Source organism: Glandiceps talaboti, chromosome 5 (assembly GCF_964340395.1).
Source record: "Glandiceps talaboti chromosome 5, keGlaTala1.1, whole genome shotgun sequence".
In the NCBI taxonomy this organism is placed as follows: domain Eukaryota; kingdom Metazoa; phylum Hemichordata; class Enteropneusta; family Spengelidae; genus Glandiceps; species Glandiceps talaboti.
Genome location: NC_135553.1, coordinates 1496578 through 1508236, shown reverse-complemented (window position 1 = coordinate 1508236; position 11659 = coordinate 1496578). Strand labels below are relative to the sequence as shown.

The 11659-nt window shown below is 35.3% G+C and overlaps 1 protein-coding gene across 1 annotated transcript; it reads right to left on the bottom strand.

The window, feature by feature from the left end:
• Positions 1–6680: 6680 nt before the first annotated feature.
• Positions 6681–8951, bottom strand: LOC144434841 (UNC5C-like protein). Its single transcript, XM_078123353.1, has one exon. The coding sequence runs from the start codon at positions 8949–8951 to the stop codon at positions 6681–6683; it is 2271 nt and encodes a 756-aa protein (XP_077979479.1).
• Between the last annotated feature and the right edge of the window lie 2708 nt (positions 8952–11659).

Below are 11659 nucleotides of genomic sequence, written 5' to 3'. Positions count from 1 at the left end.
TATTAATCTTTGCAAAGCAACATTGCAGTGCAACTTTTGAATCAGATTTGAGACAATATCTCTGAAAAATGCTAACTTTATCTCAGATAATACATCTATTTACTAAAATTTAAACTTTTATACCCATTAACCCTTGACATGTAACATGTCAAACATTCAACATCATCATCATCATCATCGTTGTCATCATCTTTGTTTTCATATTATATAGAAGATCCTTTTCAATTTATTCATGAAAGTGTTCATTCCCATGACATCTTTTTTTGTGACATTTAAATAAATGTTTTGATTAAACTATGATTTGGAGTTATTGTAATTAGATAAGATGAGGAGTTTTGTGAATAGTTGCCATGGTGACCATCCTCTCCTTCTGAAATGTAGTAATAATCACAGACTATAGTGGTATAAATCTTTCTGCCCTATCAGCATTCATGCAACAAAAAGACCAATGGATAAAAATTGTGAAAAGTGCCCAAGTTAGCTGACTTGATGATGATGATGATGATGATGATGATGACGATGATAGTGAATAATGTGATAATGATATGTTTAGAAGTTTAGGAATGAACTTAGAAAGACACGTAGGGTTCTTACAAATCTGAAAACAGAGTTATTGTGTATATGGAAAGCAATCACCTTAACAGTATTCCTTTTACTATGTCTCCTCCCCTCCTCTGAACTCCTGCCCCCCACTATTAATCTTCTCTCTCCCTTTGATATTTAACATAAGATTTTGGATCCTTTCAGATAGCCTTTTATCACATTATCTATAATTGTACAGTCACACAGTTTTCAAACCCACAAAGGTTTTTTCTCTCATTGTCTTTCTCTTTTAAGTATCTGTATGCATTTCTTTCTTGTGATGTAAGTTTATCCTTTAGGTGTGGCGAATAAATAAATAATTTCATCTTCAGCTTTGTTTATTGCGTATAGCCCAGAGACTTGGTTATGGCACACTGGATTTTCTTACAATTGACATCGTCAAGCAGGATAGCCAAGTCTGTGAATGACATTGTCAGGCCAAATAGCCAAGTCTGTGAATGACTTTGTCAGGCCAAATAGCCAAGTCTGTGAATGACTTTGTCAAGCAGGATAGCCAAGTCTGTCAATGACTTTGTCAAGCAGGATAGCCAAGTCTGTCAATGACTTTGTCAAGCAGGATAGCCAAGTTTGTGAATGACTTTGTCAGGCCAAATAGCCAAGTCTGTGAATGACTTTGTCACACAGGATAGCCAAGTCTGTGAATGACTTTGTCAGGCCAAATAGCCAAGTCTGTGAATGACTTTGTCAAGCAGGATAGCCAAGTCTCTAGGATTATTGTTCATTTCATCATTTTATATAAATGCTGTCATTATCTGATTTCCATAAATCTTATTTTTCTTGGCGTTTCCATGACAACGAACAGTTGTTTTTTGGGTATTATGTAGTGTAAATACTCATTTCCATGGCAGCTTTTATTTCCATGACATCATAGATAAGCATTTATCATAGAAACTCATAGGTTTTGCAGAATTGGCTAGTGATGCACTCGACATTAAAATATCATAGTTGAACATTGACCTCAAAAATGCCACCAGTTTGAACTTTGACCTCAAATAACATATTATTTGAACCTAAAACCTCATTTAATACACTATGCAGAATCCCAGATTGTCTTTCTAAGTCCTTAAAATAGCATCAGAATTTATTTTCTGAAATTGTAAATGAATTTCAAATATTTGCTCCCAAAGAATAAAGTGTAAATACTGTCTTCATGTATAATATATGATAGCAGTTCTTATAGAATGTCACTTTTGAAAATATATTTAATAAAATTTGAATTATATTATTATTGTCAAAGATTTGTATTGTTTCACATAATATAATGTATTGTGCTTCAATATATAAAATATGAAATCTTGATGGACCATAACTAATAGGATGAAATTACAGTATTACGATACATGTCTCTCGATTAGTTCTATGGTGTTTGAAAGATTTTTGTGAAAGAGTTCATTTACTACATTTTGTAGCTGTTGTATCGGTGATGAGAATTATTAGAATAATTCAGTATGTACTTAAAATATTTGGTAAAATGAATCAGCTCACTTTAGCTACTTTGAGATTTAACTTAATATTTGTTTGGATTTTTCCTTATAGTAGTTGTAAATTTTGGCATAACGTTGTAGTTTATGGAGAGTACAGAATGTCAAAGTTTAATTTTGTGGTAAAAGTAGATGTGACAAAGAATGAAGGGTTTTAGTGTGTTCAAAGAAAAGAAGTATAAACACAAGAGTAATCAAGAACATAAATTATTGATACCAGTTTCATTAAAGCATATTGGGATTGGTGGATGAGAAAAACTTATCTGGCAGAGTTTTAGAAATATTGGTCTGGAGTAAGAATTTTCTTTTAGTATATAATCTTCATGGCTTCATTGATAAGTTAACACTAATACAAGAACCAAGGATTGAGTCATGGGTCTTTAAAGGTGAGACTGAGGAACAGTTGATCCAATGATTATGACAGTAACACCAATGTCTATTGTAGAACTCTAATTGAATGAAACTGAATCATCAGGTTGTGTGTGTTACTTTCTGATGAAATGTAATGCAAAGATGATATGGCATGAAAGACTTAGCCAAGATGTCCTCATAGTTGGCCAATTTTTAGTGGCATTTCCATTTGTTATTGAAATTGGTGATTTTTACTTTAAGACCTGAATTAGTACTCTATCTATACTACATAAAAATACTGTATTTTAGTACATTTTAATATTGGTATCATTTAGTATTCAAGTGTAATTTTGTTTTCTCTTTTCTTGACTGATATTTATGATTATTTATGAGTGTAAATGAGAAATAGAAACAACTTTGCAGCTGCAAATATAAATCATTATATAACAGTGTAGTAATTACTACCACTGTCTCCATTCTTTGGAATCATATATTCTAGAAGTTTTGAACTCAGAGCGTAAAAATAAGTTAGGAACTACTACAGTACATTGAGTAGTTGTTTCTTGTTTTAGAACAATTCAGTAGTTTTTTGATGGTAGACAAATAGTGGGTTTTCTTTCACCGTCTATTGATATGCTACCACAATTATTACATTTATAGCATTGTAATTTTCAAATCACGACACAGGGTTTTATCATTTAATATATTCTGTTGTACACAGGAATTAATGCCACCTTCACTTTGGCATTTACAAGTGGTAGTAAAGATAAAATATTACCAGTTTTGGCACAGTGTGTGATGCGTAACCATAGCAATACATCTTTCCAACATTGCAAATGGAATTTTCTGGATTGTATGGATTTTACTTCATTTTCAATAAACTTTAAAATCTTTGAAACAGATATGATGGTTTGTTATTTGTTTACTAGACTCAATATCAACAGCTGCTCTGGTGAATGGCATTATCAAGCCAAATAGCCAAGTCAAAGGATTCCTTGATAGACCATCAACCTTCTTCTCTACTTTAGAATTGCCCTTCAAACCCTCTACCTTAGAATTGCCCTTCATGCACAATAGTTGTTTATATGATTTGTTAGTGTTGATCAGTAAGATTGGCAGGCAAAGATACCTATATGTTTGGTTTTCTTGACTCTACACACAGGCATTTGTTTCCCCTAGATATGTATCAGAGTGTTTCTATCAGAACACAATAAAATGTTGATAATATCGTTGATATTGATGTATTTAGCCAACTATATATGAAAGGGGTGAAATTACACTTGTTTCCAGGTGAGTGAACATGCGCGATAACAGAAACAAGTGTAATTTTACCCCTTTCATATATAGTTGGTTAAGTACGTCAATATTAACGATATTATCGATATTTTATTGTATTCTGATAGAAACATTCTGATACATATATCGGGAAATGTCAGATAGGTCCTTTCCCTGTCAGTGGCCATGTCAGATAGGTCCTTTCTCTGTCAGTGGCCGGAGACCTACTTTGTCATAAATGTACAAAGTTCACGTCAGATTAATTGTAAACCCTAGAGTCACGAGAGTAGAGAAAGGTAAAGTCAATATTTGTTAAAAAGTGTGATTGCTTTGTATGTAACTATGCCAGTTGGCTGACAGAAAAAATCACTATGTCAGTGTGTCTTAGGGGTACACCATAAAAATCACTATGTCAGTGTGTCTTAGGGGTACACCATTTGATTTCGGGGGGGGGGGGGGGTGCTGGTGGATTTTCAAGGAAAACAATTTTTGCCGGCCAAAAGCTGGGAAAAAAATTTGCCGACTAACTCAAGACAGAAAATATGTTTCCAGGGTGTGAGCTAAAAAAAACCTTTATACCAACTTATGTCAAATATTTGGTTTTCTCTGAAATCACTGGGTTATCCTGCATTAATACTATTAAAAAGCCCTCACTGGACTTTTTGAAATAAAAGTTTGTAAAGAATATACAGTAAAGTAAGGATTATGAGAGATTGTTAATATTCATTTCTATACATTTATTGATATCAATTTCATTCTCACTAGCAAATATAAGACATCACACTAGCAAATATGAAACAGACAAGATATACATATTTAGTGGTTCATGCCATTTTATTGCAAAAAGTATAGATACATGTAAGACATCTTTCATGAGATTCATATTTTTTTTTTGCAAAGTCTGAAACCTGCAGACTACACAGCAATGAAACCTGCAGACTACAACTTCTGAAATCTGCAGACTACAAATTCTGAAATCTGCAGACTACAAATTCTGAAATTTGCAGACCACAAAGCAATGAAATCTGCAGACCACAAAGCAATGAAATCTGCAGACTACCAAGGCTGAAATCTGCAGACTACAAAACAATGATCATAAATAGCTAGGTGAACACACAATAACACACAAATAATCCATAATACAAATTAGCCAATATACCCTAAAGTGTCAAAAAAAAGGTCACACACGAAGGCACGAAAGTGACCATTGGTATATCTAAATATACTGGATACATAGCATTCATCAAAACTACATGTAACAGTCTAGTATCAGTTTTAGTGTCAAATTTGACATCAACTGTGACTAAAATTTCCCATGTTTAGGTAAGGATAAATATATATGCAATTTGACATTTATCTCAATCAGGCCAACATAAAATTCTTGTATTTGATAATTAAACAAATCACATAGTATATGTTAGATTTCCCAGAATGCCTGGTAGGACATCCAGTTCTATTTGATCAAAATCTAGTACCTAATATTTCTTCATATAAATTATACTTTTGAAGATTACAACCTCAGAGCATAATTATAAACATTGAGATCATATGTAACCATTCTACACAAGAATACTGTAAAGAGAAAATTTCAAATTGTGAAAGTTTACATTACTATGTGATTGAGACCTGTATTTCATTACTGTGTTTCCACTTAAAGGCAGCTTCTTGTTGTTTACTTTGGAAATTATACACTGTGTTTTATGAAACATTCTTAAATATACATAATGAAAATATCGGTATACATACAGGTTGAAATAAAAGACACTGACAAACAAAATGGCACTGGCTTTGATTCAGTCATACAAGCATTAACTCAACATCAGTCTCATTGTTAAGTATGATTTTGTAGAAGTATCTCAATAAAACTCTAATTTTCTAGTACCTCCACCCCATCCCATCTGATGAGAGGGTATGACGCAGCCAATCCGTGTATCTTCCATACATCCTGAACTTCAGAGGAAACACTGGGATAAATAGACAAGTCCTGTAAAACATCTTCCATCATGGTTTAATACTTTTTTCAAAAGTTAAGGCACACTTTCCTTCACATAGGAATATTGAATATATTATAACTAACTTCATACAAGTATTGGTACTTGTATTTGTCCCAAATAAAATAAATTTTTTCAAATTACTGAGCACACAAATTTGCAATCTGTAATACATACATAATGTGTTGAAATTTTACCATAAACTGGCTTCAACAGTTAGTCTTTAGATTTGAAATTCAACATAATGAAATAAATGCAAAAAAAAACTATACGTTTAATATATATTAAAAAGTAAAAAGGCACTGTTACTCTCAAGAGAAATTGTGAGTAACTTCTATGGTTCATACTTCTTGAATGTATGAGAAATCCAATTACAAAGGAAACCAAGTTTGATGATTTCAAGTGTATGCACACACAGTTACAATAATGGTCAACCAGTCTCCATTTAAAAAAATAACTCTTTCTGTCAATGACTTGTCAATGTACTGTAAAATGTTGAAAAAGCACTCAACATATTTCAACAATAGTTGTACACTTTCTGGTTATATTTTAAAAGTTTACACAACAAATACAATTAACTACATTACAGTATAGAATACTGTACTCTCTCCAACATCTATGTTTATATAGACATGCTATGTTATATATCTTCTATATTATATATACCACTGTGTTGCCCACACAATGTAGTCTATTGGAATAGCTTGCTAGCTAAATTTATCACTTCTTCCAAGATCAAGGAGAAGTGATGGGCACAGTAAGCAAACAAATCCCAGAGACTATGTACAGTAACTGTAGGGTTCCTTCAATGTCATGTTGTCCTCAAAGTGCTGTAACAGCTAGAAATCCTGACCACATTCGTTCAAATCTAGACTCTGCATTAATTTTGTCCTTGAAGTGACTTTTTTGGCTATCACATTATCTCACAGTACAACAGAAATCTTCATTTCACAAAGTTGATCAGCACCATGTATAGTTTTCAGAGTTTTGTTACAGGAATCAAAGCCAAGTTGGCTGGCAGGTGTTCTAAGACTGCGAGTTGACTGTTGAGTGGTTTGGAACACACACTTTCTTGGCTTGGCTTAAAATGACTATTTTGGTTTATGGGACAATGTGGTACAGTTTCTTGAACAACAGTGACCGACTCCACTGGAATGATGGACACTGACTTCTTTTGGTCTTGCTCTGTTATATAATCCATGATGACTCGATGTACATCATGTCTGCCAATATCTGCCATTAGCTCTGCCAACTGTAGTAGTGTTTTACCCATCTTTTCATACTCATTAAGCAGCACATTTGTTGGACTATCACGTCTATCTATGCAATTTATGAATTCTTCCAGACCAAGTGCTTGGGCAAAAGCTTTCCAATTGTTGGAGAGAGGACAACGACCATCAAGTCTTGCTTGGAGTTTGATTCGTAGTTTTTGAGGTATATGGTACGAACAAACTTGACGTACATCAATCATTGATAGTTCGTTCTTTGCATCATTCCTCCTATCTTCAGTTGATGAAGGTATGCCGCTTTGCTTCTGTTGAATTTCAGCATCTGTTGTTGTTGTGTCTGTCATGGTAGGAAGTGCTTCATTACACACTGGTTGTACTGGACAGGAACTATTAAACTCCTGATTATTACCACCTGCCTGAGATGTGGCTACAATCTTTACACTCACAGCTTCTGACCTTCGACCATTCTGGTAGGCATTAAATGTCATATTTATCTGTGATATTGCTGTGTTTTGTGGCTTGAAGACAAACTGGTTGTGGACACAAAGTGTTTGCCAGATGGTCTGGAAAGAAACAACTTCCAGATCCTTATCCTGATTCTCCCATCCTTCACTGACTCTGTCAAGTTCAAGACACATATCTTTATGGTCTCCATGAAGAAGGAATGTTATTGGCTGTGTCAGTAGCTCAGCTCCAAAGTCTTTCTCAGCAACCTTTGCAAACTGCAAGGCACATGGAGTGTTGATCAGTAAGTATATACGGATTTCATAGAATTTCCCTCTTTCAAGTGGGCGGGCAAAGGGAGCAACCTGTAGCCATCTTTTGGGGACAGTTTGAGTTTGTAGTGTTGTCAGTAAACTTGTAAATAGAGTGAAATGAGTGATACTGATCTGACATTCCTTTGGCAGGATCTGAACTCCATCGTTCTCATCTTTATTCTCTTTCCCCTCTTTCCAGTATGGTCGCCATTGTTTTGTTAGCATATAGTCAGTCTCACTTGCCCATATGTTAACCTGTGTGGTATCTGCTGCACAGTGCTGAAATGCTAACGTACACTGCTTTTGAAATTTCAAACCATGAGGCCCACAGTGTATGACTGCACTCACCAAACACTGATCATCCTGTAAGTCAGGGTAGTCACTAAAGTCCCAACTCAAAATCAGGAAGATTGTTTCTTGATGTCCTTTCTCAATAGCACCTGGTGGTACTGTTAATGAGATACCCATAAGGTTCAACACAAGCTTATCTCCACTCTCATCAACTGTACGAGCTATAAACACAACGCGTTTGCCTTCTACTGTTCTTATTTCACTGTTTTCCATGTGTTTACAGAACTCCTTCACTGAAACATCTGGCAGTGGTGCTCCAGTTGACTTACTTACTCCTCTTCCCTCATCATTCACGGATGAAGATGATCTAGAAACAGATGGGGATGATGATGATGATGATGATGATGACACTGGGGTTGCATCTTGTGATTCTTCCACTGCCTGATGATCCTGAACTTGATTGATATTAATTGTTCGTTCATAATTATTCAATAAATAATGATCATTATACAGTCTGACCTGATAAGCATCCTGTTCATCACAAATATCAAGATCAAAGTTCACACATGTTGATTTAGACTGTACATGTCCTATACCTGTAAGGTCTGTCCGGAATAATGCATGCCCTATTGTAACATCTGGCAAAGAGTTGCAGGGGTCAGTTTCAGTAGTTCGAAATAATTCTGATGTGTCACCGATATGATTTAAACTAAGGGTGCTGCTTCTCCAAAGTTTAAGATATTCACAGTGTATACAGCAACAATATATACTGCATGCTATAATAGAAATAAGTACAATGACAGTGATGACTGCAGCTGCTACTATCAGCTGAGGATGGTTATCATTCTCTGATGCACTGGTGACTGTCACAATACTTTGCTGAAGAAGTTCTCTCGACAAGAATTCAGATTTTTCCAACACCTTCTGATCGATGAATTCAGTCCAGTTAATTGTTTTCAGATGATCAGACATGATTGAAGACTTTGATCACAATGCAAGAAAAAATGTCATACCACGGTGGCATCAGTTACCATGACAACTAGCAGAATTGTTCCACCTTTCTGAAATTGAAAGAAACAAAACATAAAATCAACTTTAACCAATACATCTATTTTATTTTCTATACTGAGAAAATTTCACATGTAAATAACACAATACACTACAATGCAGAACTTTCAAATGATATGACTATGATACAACCCTGAATTGCATACATTTACACGTAACATACACCTGATAGGACAACCCTGTCCAGATGTCACATACTCAACACATACCTGTCCAGATGAGAGGACTTGGACATAACACTGCATCACATGCTCAACACATACCTGTCCAGATGAGGGGACTTGGACATAACACTGCATCACATACTCAACACATACCTGTCCAGATGAGGGGACTTGGACATAACACTGCATCACATACTCAACACATACCTGTCCAGATGAGGGGACTTGGACATAACACTGCATCACATACTCAACACATACCTGTCCAGATGAAAGGACTTGGACATAACACTGTATCACATACTCAACACATACCTGTCCAGATGAGGGGACTTGGACATAACACTGCATCACATACTCAACACATACCTGTCCAGATGAGAGGACTTGGACATAACACTGCATCACATACTCAACACATACCTGTCCAGATGAGAGGACTTGGACATAACACTGCATCACATACTCAACACATACCTGTCCAGATGAGGGGATTTGGACATAACACTGCATCACATACTCAACACATACCTGTCCAGATGAGAGGACTTGGACATAACACTGTATCACATACTCAACACATACCTGTCCAGATGAGGGGACTTGGACATAACACTGCATCACATACTCAACACATACCTGTCCAGATGAAAGGACTTGGACATAACACTGTATCACATACTCAACACATACCTGTCCAGATGAGGGGACTTGGACATAACACTGCATCACATACTCAACACATACCTGTCCAGATGAGGGGACTTGGACATAACACTGCATCACATACTCAACACATACCTGTCCAGATGAAAGGACTTGGACATAACCCTGTATCACATACTCAACACATACCTGTCCACATGAAAGGACTTGGACATAACCCTGTATCACATACTCAACACACTGCTGTTGAATCTAGGTTTACATAATACTCAACATTATTATACTCATACATTACTTCTTTTGAATCTACACTTTATGGTGCAGTAAACTGTCATGCCAGGAGTAACAAAGCCATAGCTTTATCACCATTTTCTAACTCACCACTTTTCCAATCTTGTGTTTCATTTTGTAGTCAAGCACGAACAAATGTGTTTAACTCTGGTGCAACTTTGTTGCAGTAATTGCCTAGGCCAAAAAGGACTCATTTGCTCTTAGACTGTAAGATATGTCGTGTTGTTCAGCCCTATCAGGCTTCTTAACCACTACGTGCTGGCTGACAGTGTGGCATGAATGTCTGTACCTTACAGACTACTTTACTCTATAAAGTCTGTGTACTGCAACTTGATCACACACTTTACACTATACTTTAACACAAGCTAATGTAACCATTGCCATGCCAACTTTTGTGACAATACGCAAATATATCACCACTTGAAAGATAAGAATTAATGGCAGCTGATTAAATGACTCAAAGTATGGTCCCATTCAGTTTGATATTATTTGATTTATTAGGTTTTGACCTGGTGTTTCCCCTTAGTGTTAAATTATCTAATTGTTCTAAGTTTAGAAACTAGGGCTATACCATAGACATTAGTGGAGGGTCTATGGCTGTCACACCTGGTAAATAACCATAATTGCATATAATTCCAGTCTGAGGCTTTATGTTAAAGTTTCAATCAAAAATCTTATTTTCTCTTTACTAAATGCATTAATTGTACATTTTGTATCTAATTATTTATTTGTTTGTTTTGTATTTAATATTTACTTTACACTGCCCTCTAGTTACTTTGCTTTAATAGTAACTTTGTCACATTCCAATGTCTGTGGGGTCAGACTTGACTCTGAGACTCACTGGTCCCTGATAACCAACCTTTGTCTACTTTATAGTATGAACTGTAAAATCTTCATTTGTTGGTAATAAACTCTATATTGAATTATATAACTAGAGTATCTTAAATTGTCATCAATTTCACAAGTAATACTACCACTATATTTTGACATTTTTATGGCATCGTCATAAACCACAGCCTCTTTTACGACACCGTCTAAAACACACCGTCAATCAGCCATGGTTTCGTTCACATACAAAAGCAGTATTTATCACAGTCACTTTGTACATCAACACTACAACCAATCAGATTGCCCCATGCATACCATGTGATATACAATACCTTGGCAAGATAAAGTATGTACACTGAAAACTGACTTGGACAAGCTGGGTTCTTGTTGCTGAAATTTAATTTTGTCATCCTACTGACAAGATTGGAATGATATGAACAGAAAATAATGACTTATAAATCTAGTGTTTGTAAGACCATGGATTTCACTGATAGTGATGCTGTGATGTTAGTATAACAGCCATATAAGTAGGGTACAACAATGAATCTTTCCCCGTTCTTACTTCATACTCTTTAACTCCTTCAAGTGTTGGTTATCCTAGTGGTTTTAAATGAGACTAGTAACTTTTACACAGGTCTTTTGAATTGCCAATTCACATTCACT

Coding starts and splice junctions, on each gene's coding strand:
- LOC144434841 (XM_078123353.1), bottom strand. CDS start 8,951: ATGTCTGATCATCTGAAAACAATTAACTGGACTGAATTCATCGATCAG.